The sequence below is a fragment of the Phalacrocorax carbo genome, chromosome 20, assembly GCF_963921805.1.
Source record: "Phalacrocorax carbo chromosome 20, bPhaCar2.1, whole genome shotgun sequence".
NCBI classification, from domain to species: domain Eukaryota; kingdom Metazoa; phylum Chordata; class Aves; order Suliformes; family Phalacrocoracidae; genus Phalacrocorax; species Phalacrocorax carbo.
In genome coordinates, this window is record NC_087532.1 from 2,781,883 (window position 1) to 2,803,709 (window position 21,827).

Consider the following 21,827-nt stretch of genomic DNA (forward strand, 5'->3'; position numbering starts at 1 on the left):
GTTTGCGAGATACATATTTTTTACACGTTAAGGTTGTCTGCATTCATTCACTGGCTGTCTTCCGTTCAGTGCAAAATTCACACAAGGCGTTTTGTGGAATGTCAGAAAGTGATCTCAGGCTTGCTGTGTAGTATTCAGATTGAAGTAGCTGCCGATCTGCTTTGAACTGGCAGACGTACGCTCCTAGAAGATGTGTAAGTTCCAGTGCATTGCTGCTCATTCTTAGCAAAGACAGTCTTACTATAAACAACTTTAAATTCTGTTCACTCAAACATTTTACCTTCTGTTGACTGAATAGTGCATAGATTGAGTACTAAGAAAACCACGTAAAGTCTCAGCCAAAATGTATACTAATTATCAATTAGAGCTTGCAGCAAAGACGTTTGAATGTCATGAAGGTAAGGTGTGGATAGCTACTGCCTCTTTTATGAACAGAGTTTAGCCAATTATTGGGAGGGGCATGGAATAACAAGTGTTGAAAGAAGGCAAAAAAGACAGTTATTTGGGAGAGGCTTGAGTGGAGCAAGAAGTGGGAGGCGTTGTTGACAGGGTGTTACTTAACTATCCTGATTTCAAGTGTAATTGTTCACCGGTAGATAGAGACTTACCATTCCTTTATACATGTTGGTACCCACATTAATCTCTAATTATGTCAGTCCTTGCTCATTTTTCTGTTTCAATGTAAATAAGAAACTTTAGAAAACATGTAGTAATAATCTTGTCTGACTGGATTAGTCATGTCTGGACTTATAAATGGAAAAAAATTTGAAAAACAAATATTACTTCTGTGTGTTCAACATAGGAAATCAAATACTCATGTTCATTACTGGAATTCAAATCTTACACATGCGTATCTTCTTAGACATGGAGCAAATAAGATGTTGCAGTTATTCCTTAATTATATCTTTTTTACCCATCATCTGGTCTTGATTTTTATTAGATTTCTGAGAGATTTTTATTACTAAAAGTGAATCATCGGGCTGGTCTGAGCCACTTTATAATATACACAACAGAAGGCAGCGCAGTAATGATTTGTTACTGCCAAGCAATAGGTTAGCTACCAGTTCCTGTGTTAATTGAATTAAGCACAGGAAAGGCATATTTCCCATTCTTTTTAATGGAATAATTCTAAAAACATTTACCTATTCACCAGTTTCACCAGTTACATGACTTGAGTAACTTTTACTCCTGTTTACAGATTTGCTGAAGGAGGTGGGAGGGAAGTGAGGCAGAACAGTTCTGACTTGGTCCAGGTAATCTCATCCTAGAGCTAGGAGTAATCCTCTGTTTGAGGATAAATGGCATTTCAGAGCTCCTGTTCATTTGAAGACAAAGATCATACTGGCTCTAAGCTAAGTAAATAGAAAAAATTAACTTTCTCCCTACCTATTCAAATAGCATTTTTTCTACTTCTTGGTTGTCTCTACCTGCCTTAACCTCAGCCTGGGATGTCTTCTGTGCATCTTCCAAAAGTTTAAATTAACATAATAGGTACTCCTTAGTTTAAGTGACTGAATTATTACCCCAGTCTTTCTCAGCAGTATAAACACAGAAATACTTCAGCCTTCGGTAGGTTCAGTCATTGAGTTATTGTTTGTAAATTTCTGTATTATGTTAATACCTAGAAAAAATGTCTTTAGTAAAAGCTCTGCTTAAATCGCCTGTTTTAGCAAAGTCAAAATCCTGGATTCTGTTTGTTTGTGGCTGTTGGAAAGAAAAGGGGACTGTTTCAAATGGAATCTCTAAAAGGCAAATATGGGTGGGGAAACAAAAGACAAAACTGAGGAGTCCTAACCTCGTATGTAATAAAATGAACTAAGGCTTGTGACTGCAGAAATACATATCTCCGTATACCTTAGAACTGAAGGATTTGCATTTTAAGTGCAACGATTTAAACAACAAAAAAGGTGTTTAAATGATCAGGACACCATTACTGTGACTTGACTGTGGAAAAAAATCTGAAGATACCGCCTTGGTGTTGGAGTTTTCATTGTAAATGCTTGTCAGGACTTACTCTGGGAAACCTAATTTATATACATTACTGTAACTTATTGAGATGAAGAGCACTCATTACATGTATTTATACTAGATTTAATAACTGAATATTCTGTTCTAAAATTGTGTGCTGTTAGAGATGTAGTGCTTCAAGAGATATAGAAAAAGAAGGATTGTGGATATTGTGTCTGCAGCAGTGAAGCTGATGTCGCTTAGGAATTGATGCAGACTAATCGTTTGTGCAAGCTAATGACACACAACTATCAATCATTGTAGGGTTTGTTTTGGTGTTTTTTTTTCTGAGAACATGGCCTGAAACCAACAGTCCTGGGCTTATTTTTTGTCTGTATGCGTAGTTGTTTGTTTGCTTATTGTCAACAGAAGTTAATGTGTGCCAAAAGATTATGGAAGAGAAAGTGCTTATGCTATATAAACAAAACCCCTGGCTTATGGTTTTTTTAAATAGCCGTGCTTGTTAAGTGAAGGTTGTGAGACTACTGAATTATGTAACAAAAACTGAACCCCTGCTCTTTTGCTTATCTACTGTTAATACAGAGATATTTTGAATTTCCTTTGAATGTTGCCACAAATTTCTCCTTTGATAATTCCTTCCTGTTATTTGATAACTTCCTACAAAATCTGAAATGTTCAGTCAACTACTACGCAAGTACCTGGTTGAGTACTCAAAGTGTTAACTTGTTCATGCCATGGTGTTGGCTCTTGTTTAGGATTACAACAAATTGAGGAGTTGAAAAGATGTCCTTTAGTTATTTAAATTCCTTCTTACTCTAGCTGAACTAGGGGAAGAGTGGCTGGAAAGCTGCCCACCTGGGGGTGCTGGCTGACAGCCGGCTGGGCATGAGCCAGCAGTGCCCGGGTGGCCAAGGAGGCCACCAGCCCCCGGGCTTGTGTCAGCACTGGTGTGGCCAGCAGGAGCCGGGCAGGGATGGGGCCCCTGTGCTCGGCCCTGGGGAGGCCCCACCTCGAATGCTGGGCTCAGGGTTGGGCCCCTCGGGACAAGAAGGGCCTGGAGGGGCTGGAGCGTGTCCAGAGAAGGGCAGCGGGGCTGGGGCAGGGTCTGGAGCACAAGTGTGCTGGGGGGCGGCTGAGGGGGCTGGGGGGGTTTAGCCTGGAGAAGGGGGGGCTGAGGGGAGCCCTTGTCGCTCTCTGCAGCTGCCTGAGAGGGGCTGGAGTGAGGGGGGGGCTGGTCTCTGCTCCCCAGTCACCAGTGAGAGGATGAGAGGGAACGGCCTCAAGCTGCATCAGGGGAGGTTTAGGTTGGAGATGAGGGGAAATGCCTTCCCTGCCAGAGCGGTCAGGCCCTGGCACAGGCTGCCCAGAGAGGTGGGGGAGTCACCGTCCCTGGGAGTGTTCAAAATCCATGCAGACATGGCATTTGAGGACATGGTTTAGGAGGCCTGGGGTGTTGGGTTGAGGGTTGGACTTGATGATCTTAGAGGTCTCTTCCGACCCAAATGATTCTATGATTCTATTCTAGCTTAAAAGAAATCAGAGGCTTTTTTTAATATGTAAGAATTACATAGCTAATTCTGAAACAGGAATTATCTGTGCTTTGTTTCTTAAACATAGGTTTTTTTCCTTTTCATGGTAGTGAGTCCTTGAAAATAGATAGTTTTTATAATTTGGAGTTTATCTACACATTTTTTTGGTCTGAGACACACAGGTAGGTACTGTTGTGTATTGTAGCATCCAGAAGAGTTGAGACTAAATAGAATCTTTGCAGTGTTGACATGAATTCAGAGAACTAACTTGAGAAAACTTGACCATATCTTCTTTGAGGCTGTGATGCTTCCTTTGTGCAAAGTGAAGATGAAATGAATACAAGAAGAATATGTGCCTGGTGCTAGTATTTAGGAAGTGATTACTCAGTACATGGAGGGGATAAACTTGTGAGCAAAGCTTTGATTAAAATAACTTTCAAGGAGTAGGTACAAGAGTTAAGTTTTAGGTTTGAAATGTGAGAGCTAATATGTGTAAAATTACATTGGCTGGTCAACCACAAATATAGGTTTAAGAAATGTACTTTGCCCTGTATTGCCTAGTGCAAATTTTTCAAAGAGGTGGTTTTGGTGGGTGGGGAGCTAATTATGCCCAGTTTGTCATGACATTTCTTTTACTTAGGGATTATTTTTATATATTTACATTTAGGAGAACACGCTCTTTGCATGGACCATGCCCAGTGACCACATTTGGACCAAAGGCCTGTATGCTGCAAAATCCTAAAACGATTATGTAAGTACTTGTCTAACAAATGGTATTATGCTTATTCTGTGTGAAAGATATAAATTTGCTTGTACAGTACTCACCCCTAATCAGCATTGTTTGTATTTTACCTGATATTTAGAGAATTTTCTGTTGCTTGGTTGCCAGTTTGGGGGCTGCATTGCCAAAATTTGCCTGCTGTTTTTATCACGTAGTGACCATTTAAAAAGTCAGTCAGAGAGAAGAATGGATAGCACTGCTCAGCTGTGTTTTCAAGTAAAACCCCATTCCATGTGCGTTAGCTTGATCTGTGGGTTGAAAAGTATAATATGGGTTTGAATGTCATTTGTTTGTTTTCTCCCAAAGGATGATAGGACATATTCGGTATTCCTGTGTATGGATTTGTACTGGTTTTGCCAGTTGGAATACTTCCTGCAGGGTAACAGACATAAAAGGAAATTAATTTTACTGGTCTTACATTAATAATTCATGTGGTGTTCTTCGGCCCACTATCTACTATCTACACTAATGGGAGTTTTCTCACAGCTCAGTATATCTATGTTGGGGAAAAAAATCAACCATTTCACAGAAAAATAGGGCAGGACATGTAAATAGTATTAAGTACTGAAGTTTTGTATAGACAAGCTTTGCATAATCTGCAATCTGTAGTTTGATGTCAACAGTGGCAACTATAGTAAATGCCTTCCAGTGTAACTGACAGCAAACTCACCGTGCGTATTAAACACCCTTACAGCAATCGCCTCATGACACGAGAAGCTATCGGTAGCATTTTGTTTATTCTGTCCACTTGAAATACATACAGAGCAGTGTTTCTGAATGATAGAGGAACAAAGATCCTTATGGACAACACAAGGAAAGGAGGAGAAATTGTTTTGTGTAGTGTGAAATCCAAGGAAAGCCTTCTCCCTCTCTTGGTATTATGTGTTTGAGTGAGTAGATTGGATTTTTGTATTCAATGGCACTCTTGGTGTATGGATATCACTAAGGCAAGTTTGCTTTTATACTCGGCTGATTAAACTTATATGAAAATAAGAGACAGTGTCTGCTTGGCAAGTGTATAAACAGTTTAATTTTGTAGGTTGGGTGGTTTAAAAGCGTTGCTTTTTACACCATGTATTATATACTTACTAAACAGTCTCTCAACTTAGTCGAATGAGGAATGACAGGGTTCTGCAGATTAACAAAGTTACCGGTCCCTATTTTTGTCCTTTTAAAAATTTTATTTCATTGTTCTTCCAGTTAAATGTCATGTATTTGAATTAAGTATTTATTTGCCTAATTCTTTACATAAATAGTAGTAGTCTTCCTCAAGTCAGGTTGGTGGTATCTTCACTTCTGCAAAGGTGTGGCGGAAATCTCACAGGGTACAGTAACTCTTGGCTTCCTCATTCTTTGTCCGTTCTGAAGTTGGTGGCTTGGAGTTCTGCAGCTCATCTGAAAACCCAGCTCGCATTGTGTGTTTACCCACCTGCCTGTGGAGAACATGCTCCTCCCCAGGGGCTGGGCTGGCGTGGCACAATATAATGATAGTGGTGAGATCAGTTGAGTACAGAGGCTGCAGGGAATGCTAAATGCGCAGCACTTGCCAGGGAGAGGCTGCTTATGCAGTGTTCAGAACAGCCGGGGAGAAAAGGCTGCTCGCGGGTGATTGAAGGAAAGGACTATCTGAAGACCCAATTGTACGTGACTGTTCTTACTGTCGTCAGGTTTTTGTTGTGGCTTCTGAAGACAAGCAAAATGATTTTGTTTGGATTTTTCTCTACAGCAATAATCCGTTTAAAATCTCTTCACTTGAGATAATTTTTTAACGGAGAATTTTCATTTTTATGGATGGGTGTAAGTTAGCAAAGGTCTTGGTGCCTCTTCAAGTGCTAGTGTTGATTGTACCGAAGAAGCTGTTGTGTAAGGTGACCAGATGAACTGAATTCAGTGAAAGAGCCAGGTGCTTGTGTTGTTGAGGAGGGGGGAGGTCAAATACCTGTTTTAAAACTCTCTCTTGAAATGGGATTTTACTTACAAAATCTTGCCTCTGAAGATCTGTAATAAACGTTTTATACAGGATTTTTCTGTAAAGCCTCACAACTTTTTATTGGGATGGATCGAAATACTCTAACTGGAGAAAAACTATTTCAGAGAAGAATGTTTTCTTCTGAGGCAGCAGTTCATTAATAAGGAACAAAAGCCTCAGCCTTTCTTTTTTTTTTTTTTTTGGAGCTGTTGCATTTGCCTGACTCCTGGAAAGTAACATGAAGATCTTAAAGCGTGTTATGAATAATCCTCCATGTAGTAGCACTATGTGGAATGGGTGAGTACAGCTGAACCAGGCAATCTTTCATTTGAATGAAGTCTGTATTAGTGCTAGGTTTATTGAGTGAGAAGCAGTGCTGCACTCCTTAGCTCTTTGCCAGCTTTAGAAGATAGCCTGATCGTCTTGAAATGCTTTCGGGGGCGGTTTCTCTGTGTGTGTGTTTTACCTTTCAACAATATTGAGGTTTGCGGAATTTAATTTATGAAGTGAACTCTAATATAGAAAATGCTTCCTTAGTCACCAACGGTGTTGGAAATGGCATGTGAAACTTCAGTTCCTTTGCAGCTGTTTTGCTGCAATAAGCACATTAATGCAACACACTTTTTACTTTTACTTTACTACTTTTACTTTACTTTACTACTTTTACTTTACTTTACTACTTTTACTTTACTTTACTACTTTTACTTTACTTTACTACTTTTACTTTACTTTACTACTTTTACTTTACTTTACTTTACTACTTTTACTTTACTTTACTTTACTACTTTTACTTTACTTTACTTTACTACTTTTACTTTACTTTACTTTACTACTTTTACTTTACTTTACTTTACTACTTTTACTTTACTTTACTTTACTACTTTTACTTTACTTTACTTTACTACTTTTACTTTACTTTACTTTACTACTTTTACTTTACTTTACTTTACTACTTTTACTTTACTTTACTTTACTACTTTTACTTTACTTTACTTTACTACTTTTACTTTACTTTACTTTACTACTTTTACTTTACTTTACTTTACTACTTTTACTTTACTTTACTTTACTACTTTTACTTTACTTTACTTTACTACTTTTACTTTACTTTACTTTACTACTTTTACTTTACTTTACTTTACTACTTTTACTTTACTTTACTTTACTACTTTTACTTTACTTTACTTTACTACTTTTACTTTACTTTACTTTACTACTTTTACTTTACTTTACTTTACTACTTTTACTTTACTTTACTTTACTACTTTTACTTTACTTTACTTTACTACTTTTACTTTACTTTACTTTACTACTTTTACTTTACTTTACTTTACTACTTTTACTTTACTTTACTTTACTACTTTTACTTTAGCTATTGTTTGGTTAGTCATGTCAGGAAGCCTTCCAAAATCATAGTCATCTCAGACTTGTGGTATTTGAGACCGAGTAGGGTATTTTCAAAGCGCCCTTAGGCTGAGCCAGGGGACTAGACCAGACCATGGCCAGAGGTGCCTGCCAGCCTCCACGGCTCTGTGGTTCCTCGGCTGTAAAACACAATGAGATGAAAAGTAAGGTAATGTTGAAAGCCTGGACGTGGTAGTGAGCGTGACTGTGTGTTTGTGGCGTTCTGTGTTACGGAATAACATTGAGACACACACACGACGCTGTTAGTAAAGGTTATTGGTATTAGACTACTTCATTAACCTGTAGTTTCTGCTGTATTTATATGTAGAATGTAGGCATGTGGGGAAGTAAATGAGCAAGTTATTCCATGTCCAGCAGCATCATCTGTTTTATTTTAACCCTTGAAGCGCCAAATCCAAATCCCTCTGTAAATTCCGCTTGGTCAGCATTTACACTAATCTGCTTTGCTTTGTGGATTATATCTGCACCATATGGGAGAGGATGGGATGACTATAATATGTGAAATACAGCTGTAAAATTATGTAGCTCAGAAGTAGATACCAATGAAGAATGAAAATAGAGCTGGGTGTTCCTAAATCAACTCAATGTATTATAGAGCAACAGCAGGGTTCTGTTACTGAACTCCCTTGAAAGCTGCAGAATTATTTGTGTACATATATTTATGTTGTGTGGTTCTTAAATCTTAGAATGCTGTCCTGACAATAGGGAGACAGTAGTTTTGGAATGCTTTTTAAAGTTTTGGGGTTTTTTTTTTTCCCTTAATGTAAAGTAGTAGTTGCGCTACTTCAAGCAGATAAAGTTGTTTTGGGATCAACACTAAAATAAAATTTAGATTAGAATTTTAAAGAAATCTTGCACAGAAGTTACATATGCTTACATATCGTTACTGTTTGCCTGGAATGGAAGTACACAGCCATCTGTTCCTGTTTAAGCCCTTTATTTGTGAGGCTTTTTGATAGGAAATATGAGAGTTGCAAATGCAGACTTCCTAGAATAGAGTTTATGCACTAGAGTTTTTTAATGGTTCTTAAGGCTTATCTTGAGGATTTATATGCAGGTGACCATGTGAATTGCCCGTCTCTTGTGACAGTGTTGTTTAGTATTAGTTAAACTGTAGAATTTGTGTCTGCATCTACAGGCTTCAAACTGCATTGAGAAAACTGTGTACTGTTGTCAGTGAACACGTGCTGAAGGAAACATTGCTAAAAAGAAGAAAAAGAATATTTGGGTCGGAACTATTGCACTATTTCTTAAATTCACATTGACTTAAGTTGACTTACAGTATTGGATGGAAAAAAGTTTGTGCTGTAGCTGCTTCTGGATATTTCTCCTTATTTTGCGTCACTTTAAGAGGAGAGAGCACCAAGACGAGAGGAAAGCATTATGGCTGGCAGCATCAGGGAAGGTGCCAGTTCAAGAGCTTGATCCAAGAGCTTTTGTAGTGCTTCTGTTGAAGTCCCTCTTTGCAGGTGTTGCTAGCATGGTAGCAGATACAAGAATGGACACTTTAATACTGTGTTACTGTCTCAATATAGTAAAGCACTGGTTGGTTCCATGGGGGAAGAACCATCATTACAATATGAACTCTTGCATCCTTTCTATTGTTCTAGGACTGCATGCAATTATAATCCAGGATATATTCGTAACAGACCAGAATGTTGTCAAAGCAGAAGGTAGTAACACTGTCCTTTCTTCTATGCTCTAGGCACATTCAGGATCCAGCAAGCCAGCGGTTGACATGGAACAAACCTCCCAAGAGCGTCCTTGTTATTAAAAAGATACGTGATGCCAGTCTGCTTCAGCCTTTTAAAGAGCTTTGTGTGTATCTTACTGAGGTAATGAAATATAAATTCCACTTTTTACCATAACTAAAAATTTTACATCTAAACCATTTTCAGTTACTGATTCTGTTGAATGTGGAACGTGCAGAACTGTATAGTGCGAACAGATCGTTCATTGCCACTGGAAATAGTAAAACTTGTTTCAGAGCTTTAGATCAGTACTCAAGTACTTTTTTTAAGCTCTGTACTTAAAGTCAAAACTTTCATTCTGTTTGCTATTCTGAATTACAGGGAATGGGATATACAAAGCTTTAAGCCTTGAACAAACAGCATTGTTACTGTATCCTGTAATCTGTATTCCAAAGTTTAGTTTAATTTATTAGATAAATTAATATTCGCTTATCTGATAAAGACCTATAGATAAATTTTGCATGCTGCAAAATTCTCATTAGAATTAGACCACACGCTAAAAATAAACCCCACGACCAACAGACAGACCACTTTAAAATATTATTTACATGTTTTAAACTAATGCAAATTATGGGGAGAGTCAAATATTTTGTTATTTTAAGAGGTTGTTAACAAGCTTATCTTAACTCTCTTAAGGAGAACAATATGATAGTGTATGTAGAAAAGAAAGTGTTGGAAGACCCTGCTATAGCTAATGATGATAATTTTGGACCAGTGAAGAAGAAATTTTGCACCTTCAGAGAAGGTATGGTGTAATGATTTCTCGAAAGTAAAGCTGAAGTGTATTGATTGCTTTTTCTCTGTATTTCTGTCGTTGTTGAGTCAAGTTTGTAAAACTCATGTCTTTTGCAAACAGCTGTTGTTACATCTCAGTTGTGGTTTTTTTTATAGCTGTGATTGAATGTTGGCATGCTGCACTTAGTTTATGTTTGGAAATTAAAACTGTTGATAAAACTTAATTCAAAACACCTGTTTCAATGTTGCTTCTAGATTATGATGATATCTCCAATCAGATAGACTTTATCATATGCCTGGGAGGAGATGGGACCTTACTTTACGCTTCTTCACTTTTCCAGGTTGGTCTATATGGGAAATAAAGACATCTTTTCTTCTTGAAGTATTTGCAGGTTGTTTGCTTTTCTTTTTTTCCTTTATTATTCGGGACATCATTTGTCCTTTGCTCTTTATTCCTTTTTTAATCAAGCTTGTTTTACCCTATACCTTCTGAAAATAATGTATGTAATGTGTTGTTTTTATTATGCATAGTTGAAGTTACATCAATAGTCAAAATATTTACAGGCAATTAGTTGAAGTATGAATTGCTTTTATTCAGTAGCTTTTAAATTCTTTTCTTTATTGATAGGGTAGTGTACCTCCAGTTATGGCTTTTCATCTGGGATCCCTTGGATTTCTTACTCCATTTAATTTTGAGAATTTTCAGTCCCAAGTCACTCAGGTTATAGAAGGTAAATTTAAGGGGACAAGGTGTGGTGTTTCTTTTTGTTACATTCTCTGTAGCTTTTTCCAAGACTAGTAAATTTTCTTAACCAACTCATTTAGGCTGTCCCGTAAGATTGAGTCACAAGAGATGACTACTAAACTAACAGAAGTACTGTGTTGCATTGCCCCATCCAGTGCTGCTTTCTGTACTGTTCTGTAAAGGAAAATGGCTAAGAAATAACTTTGTCCTGTAGCATAAACAAGTAAAAGATGATGCAGAACTTATGTTAAATGACAGATAAACACACAAATAGTGTAGCTCCTGAAGTCTGTTTCTCTAAGCAGTGCAGTGCTTAAATACCAAGAAGTCTGGCAAATAAAATATTTGAGGAAAGAAATACTTTGTTTCTTTAATAGGAGGTTATTTGAGTTGCATCCAGAGTAGATTCCTGGAAAGATATGTAAAATGCTTGCTTTGCTAGAATGTTGTATTTTCATACGTGTTTCTAATGCACTGATTTTCTTTAAGCTTAGCTTTTGTCTTAGTGAGGATCACGTGAGCCTAGCAGCGTTTTCCAATCTTGATCATGTCCATATGAAACTTAAATTTTCTTTTTACATCGTGAGGAAAGGGAGGAAGGACTGGGTTCTAGTTTTATTTCAATTTTGCTCATTACACCTAAAAATGAGTTTTGAGCTTTAACCAAATGTAGACACTTACCTTGTGAATGAAATTGAGAATGTTGAAAGCACAGGCAGTAGATGGATGGCGTTTCATACAGTTTGCTAGCCATTACAGGGTTCTATTTACTATACTAGCATATCATTTTTGTGTACTTTCCTCTATATTTTCTTCCTAGGCAATGCAGCGCTTGTTCTACGAAGCAGGCTGAAAGTGAAAGTAGTAAAAGAGCACAGAGAGAAAATGACAGTACAAAATGGTATAGAAGAAAATGGAGTAGTGTCTACAAATATAGAGAAAGAAGTGGGCAAGCAGATTATGCAATATCAGGTCAGAAGCAAAATAAGCAAAAGAACCAATAAGCTGCTTGTAACTTGCTTTGTATTTGTTTGGGGGTGTACTTGGTTACTTTCTGCAATAATAAATGCCAATATTGTGCTTTCCTGTAGTAATGTTTTCCTTCTATTTTGAAAATGAAGTAGTACTTCTAAAATGGGAGATCCCAAAGAAAAACCCTGCATGTTAACCAATGCATTAACACTAATCCTGTTAGTGACCAGCTTCTGGAAGTAATTCTTAACAACTGAAAACTTCAGCTGGCACTTGTTAAGACAGAAGTGTAAAGAGAGTCTAATTTGGCAGGTACTAAATCAGCATGAATTTTTCAAAGACCTGCAAAGCATGTTTTGCTTGCCATTTACTATGTTGCCACATCAGCAGTAGCGGATTGATGTTAATATTTGATCTCATGGCAGGTCCTAAATGAAGTTGTAGTGGATCGTGGTCCTTCTTCTTACCTTTCCAATGTAGATGTCTTTCTAGATGGACACCTCATAACAACAGTGCAAGGAGATGGTGAGTCTGCTTGAGTTAAATTGTTTATCGGTTTGTGTGTAGGCTGTTGCTATTTTACTGGAGGATTTTCTCACATGGAAACTAAATCTCAAGCTTCAGTTCACTGGTGACAGAAAACATTAGTGTGCAAAGAATAGGTATGTTTATTCATTGGTAACTAATGCATTCCACAGTGAAGTATTAAAGCGTTGTAAGCTTTGTTTATGGACAAGTGAAGGCAAGCGGCCGTTCCTTGTGTATGATATGTTAGGACTAAAGGCAAGAAATAGCTCAGAAGAAATTTGCTTGGATATCTGGAATTTGCTGAAGGTCTAAGATCTCAACTCATGAAATACACGAGTTCATCTTTAAAGCTCTTACCCTTAAAAAGATGAATGCCACTGTTACAAAGTTGTGTAACCTGCAATTTAGAAGTTTATGCAACTTGAAGCCATAGAACAAAGCTGTGCCAGGATTAGAAGAGAGTTTCTGACGTTTTGTGTATTAGGCTGCAATTCTCCTGTGAAATACAAGTTGATACATTCTCTGCTTCATTTTCGTAACAGTTACTTCTTAGTCGTCTTCTAAAATAACACATTGATTGTAATGCTAATGTAAGTGAAATTTTTGCTCCTTTCACAGGAGTCATTGTCTCCACGCCGACTGGTAGCACTGCATATGCAGCTGCAGCAGGCGCTTCTATGATTCATCCAAATGTTCCTGCGATAATGATCACCCCGATCTGCCCTCACTCATTGTCTTTCAGACCTATTGTTGTTCCTGCTGGAGTGGAACTCAAGGTCAGCTTCTGTTATGTTATTTCTCTTTCTAAGTTAACAGCTTTTTTTAATAACCATGTAAACCTGACCAGAGCAGAAATGGTTAGGAAATGCTGTGTATCTCCTGCGTTCTTTCATTTGTAGGAGGACCAGATCAAGTCTGGCTGAAGAATGCAGCTTTGTTCAAAATAACACACCCACTAGGGGAGTACTTTACAGTGCTTCCTACTGGATTGTAGTTGTGTAACGTTCTGCAAGATGGGAATGCGTACATTTGCATCTGACTAATAAAATTTTACATCATTTCGGCTAAAGTGCATGTAAATCAGTGGTGTTTAAGGGAATGGAAAATTCTACTTTTATTACTAAAATAACAAAATTGCATATTAAGATTATATTGGTAGAGTTGTCTGCAGTTCACTAATTATTTTTTGTTAATGCTGTCTTGCAGAAAAAATCCCCACGTAATACCCAAATATAAAATTGACTTAGTTAATATGTATTTTTAATAAATACCCATATGTAAGCAAGAACCCCTTTCTGCTTCTTGTGTCTGTTACAAGCCTCGATTCTACTTAAGTTGGAAGACAGTTAGTATGTTTAGAAGCACTCTCCTAGGGAAGTTAGAAGATTAGCATTAAGAAATAAGTGTGTGCTGGGGTTTTTGTTCCCGTTTTACAACATAAATTGAATGTTTACTCATGGCGCTGCTCTTGGTCCACAGTTACTTTCATGTTAGTGGGTGTTACTGACCAATGGTAGTCAGTTCTTTTTTCTTAATCAGAATGTTAAATACGAGCAAAACTTCCTAAATCTGACAACTTTAGATTCATTATGTATTTAAATCTATTTTTCTGGATTAAATTTATTATTCCTCTGGAAAGTAATGCTAAGTCAACTTGTGTAACTGAACTAAAGCATGCGCTGGTTATAACTGGGAGGTCTTTCTGGTTTATGACCTTGTACTTATAAGGAGGCAGTTTATTGCATATAGAAAAATCTATGCATGTATACCAAACATGAAATGAAGGTCTGGAACTTGTGTGGTATGTTACTGCACTGTTTTTCTGGACAGATTACGAATTTCAGCGCAACTGTAAAGTTGTGAAGGGTCAGCTCTGTACTTGGAGGACAGGAGGTGTTTGTTCCTTGCTCTTGTGAAATAGGTTTTGGACCTGAGTTTTAGTTCTTTTCTCTCTTCCAGATCATGCTCTCCCCGGATGCCAGGAATACAGCATGGGTTTCGTTTGATGGAAGAAAGAGGCAGGAAATATGCCATGGAGACAGGTCAGGCATTTTCTTTGATTGTATCATCTTTCCATAAGTATAGAAAATACTGATTGATGTACTTCTCTTATTCTCTAACATTTGTCAAAAGGGTTGCTGGCAGTGAAGAAACAAGCTGTTATAAACCCTAACACCTCTAACAGCACAAACTGCGCTAACAATGTTTAATTTCCAACTTGAGATTTTAGATCTTCCTATGAAAGCAAGTGAAGTGTTAAGACAAAATCATGCAAGCACTGCATGCTTGGCAAGGAAGAAGGACATGTCTTTAGAAAATTCTGTAAATTTAACTTAAAGATAAATCTTAGGAGTTTGAGAAGATACAAGCCAACAGGAGTTGCCTGTAAGCAGTGGCTCTGAATAATGCCATATGGCTTAAACTATGTTAATTTAGTGAATGGTTGTGGTCACTTGCAATGCTATTGCCTTGAGTGAGCACAACACAGCGTGTGGAGTTTCCTCAGTGCTTATGTGCAAGATGTGGTGGCTTATTATAATGGGTAGTGACTTAAGGCAACTTTGTGATATGGGGCTGGCAGACTTGCTATTCAGGATGACTTTTTTTTTTCCCTTGGTCCGTACAAGTTGGCAGGAAGGAAAACGTATAGTTGCCATGATACTCCATCTTGAACTGTTTGTGTTTCCTCTGAGGTTGAAAGATCTATAGAATAGATCAGGAGACTAGTAAGGATTCAAACATGAGATTTGCCCTTTGTCAGATGCTGCTGCTGTTGCTTATAGTTAAAACTTGAACATTAAAGGCCAAGATGGTGACTTACATTTTCCCTTGTCCCTGTGCTGTTGATGTGAAGACCAGCAGAAGGCTGCAGGACATCATGGAGTGGGTTCAGTATTCTCACTGTGCCAAAGAATGCTGTCTGCAGTGCATGTTAACAGTTTTAAGCCCTGTGTTCACTCTGTTCAGATGAGCCTGCAGAGCTGGTTATTGCTTGATTATGGAAACTCGCTGTTTTACCAAATTGGCTGAAGATAGCTCTATGTTAGCTAGGGAATAGAAGGTTTTTTAAAATTGCTATTCATTGCCCTTGACTGACTGGGGTGTTCCTGTGTTGTTGCAGTATTAGCATCACTACCTCTTGCTATCCCCTTCCTTCGATCTGTTTCCGAGATCCGGTGAGCGACTGGTTTGAAAGCTTGGCTGAGTGTTTACACTGGAATGTTCGGAAGAAGCAAAATAACTTTGCTGTTGAAGAAGAAGAATTTTGAGTGTCTACATCTAACAAGACTCATGGGAATGGAAAGTGGCAGTATCCCTTCTGTATGCTTGGAGTTTTTAAGCTTTTGGCTAACAAGTGTGGTCACCATCTCAGACACATATAGTGATTATATCTGTCTGGTCTGTTGATGGCTGGAAATTGTTGTGCGACTTCCTGTCTACTGAGAGTAGGAGTGGAAGAAATCAGGCTCTCATTGTTGTAATCCAATGTGAATTTCCTTCAAATGAGCAATATGAAGATGGATTACTTCTGATTGGTATTGACTGCATCTGTAGATTTGATTGTAACCTATAACTGACCAGTAACATGGTAGGCTGAATGTAGATATGTAATAGAAAAGTGGCACTAGAAAAGTGGCATTAAAATATTCTGTTTAATTTGGTATATTTGTAATTCCATGTAAGACTGCTATGCTTATGAAGGCTCTGAGAATTGTTCTTTTTTTTAAAAAAAAAAAGCTCCTCTCTTTTAGCTCGAATACATCTTACCCAGAACAGCTTCCCATCAAGACAGCACTTAAAATACTTTCTCCTTACTTGTGAATGTGACACACTGTGAAGAAACATCCATGAAGAATGTTTTTTATTAATAGGTGGAACTAGTAAAAAAAAAAAAGTACATATATTTTTTATATATCTCTTGATCCTTGTGGGTCCCTTCCAGCTCAGGATGTTCTATGATTCTATGATCTTATGCCCATTTGAACAGTGTTTGACCCTTGGCTGTCATCACTGTGTAAATATCCACAAGTAGCATGGATGAGCGTTAGCATGGACTTAGTTGGCAGTTACACTGATCTCCAGTTTTGTAGCTGAGCTAGTTTGTAGCTCTGTAGTTCCTGTTGGTGGGAATCATCAATGTATTGGTTTTTCTTAATCTTGTTTGATTCTGTGGAATAAATGGTAGCATTAGAGACTATAAAGAAAAAAAATTCTCCAAGTGTTCAAGAAGAATCTGGACTTCAATTACTACTATACTGTCTAGTTCCACTATTGTCTTGAAGGAAAGAAATATCCTATATTGGGCCCTGAATGCCCTCAACTTCCATAGATACCTTCCAGCTCTTGGTGCTGAGTAATACAGGAAGGGATACTGCATTGGTAGGCTGATAAATGAGAGGACACATTCCCAGTAGAGTAGCAATGGTGCCTTCAGCACACTCAAGATATTCTAAGTCTCATATTTACTTTTTTAAGATGCTTTCAAATGTTTCTAACTTGTCTATGTACATATTTTATTGTGTGTGCTTTTATGAAAGAAAAAAAAACAAAACCAAAACCCAACAAAAAAACTAGTTGGGGAAAAAAGGGTTTGCACTGTATTTTAACTGAAAAATATCAAACCCAAGTATAATGTTTACATTTATGTTCTCTGTGGTGCAGTCTCATGACCATAACTATCCAAACTTTCAGATTTTCAAAGTCTTGCTGCGTTGGTCATTGAAGGAATGGACCCTATCTGTCACATTTAAGCCTGTGGCATAGTATTGTGGAGGGATTAACTTACTGATTAAGGTGGGATTTCCTTGGAAGTAGAATGAGAAGCTCAGTTGAACTTTTCATAATTGTCTTATGTTGTGTATGTGATCCAAAGTGGTAATGGGAAAGGTGTTAATTTCTGAACTCTGCCTAACCTGCTGTTGTCTGATGGTTTAAATAATGTCTCTTCCATTTTGGACGCTGCCCTAGTCTGTCTAATTTTATTAAATCCAGGTGAGAGCACTTTTCCATAAAAGAGAACAAAACTCATGGTTAATGATACAAATCACAACGAAATTGTGTTAATATAAACACTCACTTTGTAAATGTTGTAAAATAGAATATTGGTTTGACTTGGTCTAAATAGATGGATTTTGTGATATCTTGGAGAATATCCAGATAGCTTTTGGGATTTGTTTTATCACTGTTTTGAAGCTGCTTACGGGTTTCCGAGGTGGAGTATTCAGTTATTTAATAGCTGTTTACTTTTTGAACTATGGAAGTGTCAGACTTTTTGTTTTGAAACTATTTTATTTAAACATGCAATAATTGAGAAAAAGAACAGGGTATAGTGGCTCTATAGGTGTATTGTGTAAGTAAATGGAAAGCAAGCGGAATACTAGGCATGCTAGGAAGTGGAAATCATTTTGCGGAGGTGAGGCAAAATGATTAATGAGCCTTATCTAGTATTTTTTTTAAAGATAAACCTATATTCAGCCCTTTTTATTTATGCTTTTTATAATAGTAAAACTATTATTGACTAAATTGCCGAACTTTAATTTTCAGAGTGCATAGCTTATAAAACCTGTAATGAAAACTTACCTACCTACTTTCTCTAGAATAGATCTAGATTAGGAGTTGTCTTTAAATTTATCACGTAGTGCAATTGCATTACTGGCTTCGAGGCTGGTGCAGTTTTGCTTGTACAACACTTCCCGCATGATAACAATCTTACTTGGATCACTGAGCAGCCAAATACAGAGCTACGACCACTGATGGAAGGAAGGAAAGTCATATGATGACTTTAGTCTTTTGCTTTTTCTTCAGAAAGCTGCATTGATTATAATTTTACTAGCTGCTTTATATCAACCCAAATTGCGTTAATACATTACAAATCTATCTCACTGTACAAAGTCCCTTTTCAAGGCCTTTAATCCGCAAACCAGCGATTCACAAGCAGGCTAGTGAGGTTTAAACAGCACTCAAGTTTTGCGTCTTTAACTACCTAAAGCGTGAATAACTTCTGTTCAAACCACAGCTGAACCAGAAGAAAGCTGTAATGCAGACTTGGTTATATTGGCAATAAAAGCTCGTTTTGCTGATGTAGCTTACTCAAAGTAACTTGTTTAAACTGTACTAGTAAAGTAGGCTTTTGCCGATTAAGAGCAGTGTTTCTAACGTAAGGGTTTGTAAATGTCACTGTACCTACAAATCCTTTCCAGTCTACAAAGGGCCAAAATGGAAGCTTGGAAATTCATTTGTTGGGTTTTTTTAAAAAAAGTTATCTCTAGTAGAGGGTTTAAGAAGTTACTAACAACTGATGTAGTATGGCATAAAGCAGTGTACTGAATTCTTCAAAGAGGAAAAATCCTGTTACATATTGTTAATGCTTTGAAAACTTGTTTTAAATATTGTTGAAAACAAAATATTTTTCAATCCTTTCAATAAAATCTTTTTGTAAAGTTGCATTTGTAAAGCAGCATTTTGACTGTTGAGAGTATAAGATCAGTTATACACAATTACTTGCTTGGAAGGCAAATGTCCGCTGTGGGGTTTTGATACGTTGTCTCATGGCACAATAGCAACTGTTTTCTAGAAATACACCTAAGGTTTCTTTGAATGTATATGTCTGATACCCATCTTTCCTCAAAAGTTTCAGAATAAAAGCTGGATTTGCTGTGCAAGGTGGAACACATCAGTATGACTAGCTGGGCTACCTTAATGACTTTTTTGAAGGCCCAAGAGTAGAAAAGTGAGGAAAGAAATAGGTAAGGGCAATAATCTGAGCTAATATCATATAATTTGGATATCTAGTGAGTTTTAAGATTGAACTTGTAGTTTAAATGCCCATTCCATCCTTGCCTTTGCACGTTGTGATGAAGTTCTAGGCACTTCTTCCGCTAAACTTGTGGCTAATGATTATGATTAAGAATCTTTTTATGATTTCATAATTAATCTGTACCTATTCCAACAGTTCATGCATGTCAAATGATTGATAAATGTGAGAAAATACCTCACGCAGGTAATGCAGCCATTTTTAAATGGAGTTCATTTGCTTTACAAGATACCTTAGAGTTTTCCATCTTTTCACGCCTGGCTAGTGACAAACTGTTGCTCTCTGTGGCCAAAGCAATAAGTCACCATTCCTGTGACAGTGGCACTCTACTGCCTACGCATAAAGAAGGGAAATAGCACTGCTAACAACTGAACCCTTGTTTTGCAGATGATTCTATTGAGATAGTTTATATGTGTTTTGCTAGTCCTGTCTTGCCAGAATGAAGGCTTCTTACTGTTTTCAGTTTAAAAGGCCCAGTTCTAGCACTGAGAGCTATAATCACTGTAGTTTGTTGAACCATTAAAAAGTACTCTCCACCCATACAGTTTTTCCAAGCTGAGGTATCAGAAATTTTGGAACAAAACCAATTCAGCTGGGCTGATTAAAAAATGGCTGTATCAATTTACCCTGGGTTTTTAAGAGTTAGGAGAACTTTAAGTAGCCCAAAAAAGGAAGATTTGGCGATAAACCTGTGTGAAGCTTGAGGCCATCTTTTTCTGGTTTTACCCTGCAGTGCGTCTACGTGATAAGATGAAATGGATGTTGGTACCAACGTGTAGTTTAATCTACATTGTTCACATAGGCGTTGGGCGGCAGTATGGATTACAGCCATCTTCGGAAGTAAAAAACTGTCGTACTGGTTGTGAAGGTCAATGCAGCTTGTACTCGCTGCTGTTCCCTGAAATACTAAATGTAATTTAATCTGGGTCTCCCTTTTTGTGCAGCAGCCCTACTTCTTGAAGACAGTGTCATGCTCCTTGTGCAACTGTGGGGTGACCTAGTGCATTGCTAACAAACGGATTGGTAGAGAAGCATATAGCACTTACAGCGGTATTAGGATTTGTTTCGTAAAAGCGTGATTATGTTCTAAAGCCAATTTGAAGTAGCCACACCAGTTAATGACTTGTTACTGTGCAGCACAGGATTGCAAGGCCTAAATTCTCTTCCTTACTTTATCAGATTATCTTTGTCTTTCTGTGCTGTGTTCTAACTTTCCTGGAATCCAAATTAGTATCAGCTGTTGCACATGTGCACAGCAGCTCGAAGCTTTTTTAAGGGGAGTCATGAGCACCAAGGGGAAAAAAAAAAGAGTGTGGTCTCATGTATTGTCCTCAAACAGAAAAGCAGGAAACTGTGCCCAGAGAAATGCAATTACAGCTACCATTACTTTGTAGTGATGGGAAAGTAGCAAGCTGGTTCATTTTTTTCAGTAATGCACGGTTAAAAATTGAACTCAAAGGCTTGAACAAAGAACAGGTAGAAGATAATAGTGCAAAAAAGAAGTTTGAGTGGTTTGGACTTCTTCCTGCATATGAAAAAGTAGCCTCTCTACAGGCTGTTTTTGAGAGATTTCTTATACAGTATGGAAAAGAAGATGGATCTAATGAGGGGAAGCGTTTGTGTATTTATCAGGTGTTACTTAAAGAATTTGCACAGATTACCAAAAACTGAAATTTCCTTTTATGTATCATTCTGGGTAAAACTTGCTAAATGCTTTTGACAGGAAGCTCTTGATGACACGTAGGGCAGTAGCTTCTATTTGTTTGACACAGTGTTATTTGTTCTCATTGTTCTCTTCTATTGGTGAATACCAATAAAATATGTGATGAGTAACTTTGGATTTATCCAATGTTAACTTCGGATTTAGCTGGATTAATCTCCTGCTTTAATAATAGAAACTGTAAAGTTGGTTGTCTCAACCAGTTGGTCTAATGATTGCCTACATCCAGGATTAGAATGGGCAAAAAATAAAGTGCTTCAATTTAGAGTAGGCCAAAGATATTGTCAGCAGATAATGGCAGGACTGTGTATCGGGGAACTTTCGCAGGTTCAGCCTAGTATCTCTTACCTACACAAGTATTAACTTCACGATCTTGTGCAAAAGAGCAGGCAGATTTCCATGGGAACTTAACAAGACCTTAGTCAGGAATAAGAACATTTTTCTGGGGAAAACAAAGTTAATTCCCCAAGGCATAGCAATACATTTTTGCTTTTGGGAAGATAAATGTTTAAATGTAACCACAACTTTTTTCCTTCTAATGATACAATTGTTTCTGCCGCCATCTTGCTCTGAAGACAAACGGAGCATAGCACAAGCCTACTACAGCTAATTTTGACCAAGTACAGGCCTGCTGCCTACTGTAAGTCTTCCCGTACCGGTCCTGCTCTAGGCAAGACCTGCTGCATGTTTGCTTGTTTTAGAAAAGGATTGAATATGCTTAATTGCGTTCCTCCATTTCAGCAACAATTCATAGTCACATTTTGACTTGTGGAATGAAGTCACAGTCATCAGCTGGTACTCTCGTGCTTTCTCTTGATATTGTCAGCTGCATGCAGTCTGACCATACACATTTAACCTCTTCATGCCTCCATTTTGCTCTATAAAATAGA

The 21,827-nt window shown here is 37.6% G+C and overlaps 1 protein-coding gene across 2 annotated transcripts in view; it reads left to right on the top strand.

The window, feature by feature from the left end:
* Window positions 1-21,827, top strand: part of NADK (NAD kinase) — a 39,196-nt gene that overhangs the window by 7,584 nt on the left and 9,785 nt on the right. The window contains exons 3-12 of one of the 2 annotated variants that reach the window (XM_064470459.1): window positions 4,165-4,248; window positions 9,378-9,507; window positions 10,060-10,168; window positions 10,414-10,499; window positions 10,787-10,889; window positions 11,724-11,875; window positions 12,301-12,400; window positions 13,022-13,179; window positions 14,363-14,445; window positions 15,525-18,846. In XM_064470459.1, coding sequence (XP_064326529.1) covers window positions 4,165-4,248; window positions 9,378-9,507; window positions 10,060-10,168; window positions 10,414-10,499; window positions 10,787-10,889; window positions 11,724-11,875; window positions 12,301-12,400; window positions 13,022-13,179; window positions 14,363-14,445; window positions 15,525-15,672 — 1,153 coding nt within the window. In that variant the 3' untranslated portion in view covers window positions 15,673-18,846. Of the gene's footprint in view, window positions 1-4,164; window positions 4,249-9,377; window positions 9,508-10,059; window positions 10,169-10,413; window positions 10,500-10,786; window positions 10,890-11,723; window positions 11,876-12,300; window positions 12,401-13,021; window positions 13,180-14,362; window positions 14,446-15,524; window positions 18,847-21,827 lie in introns of those variants that run through there. The other variant, XM_064470460.1, reaches the window with a different exon arrangement.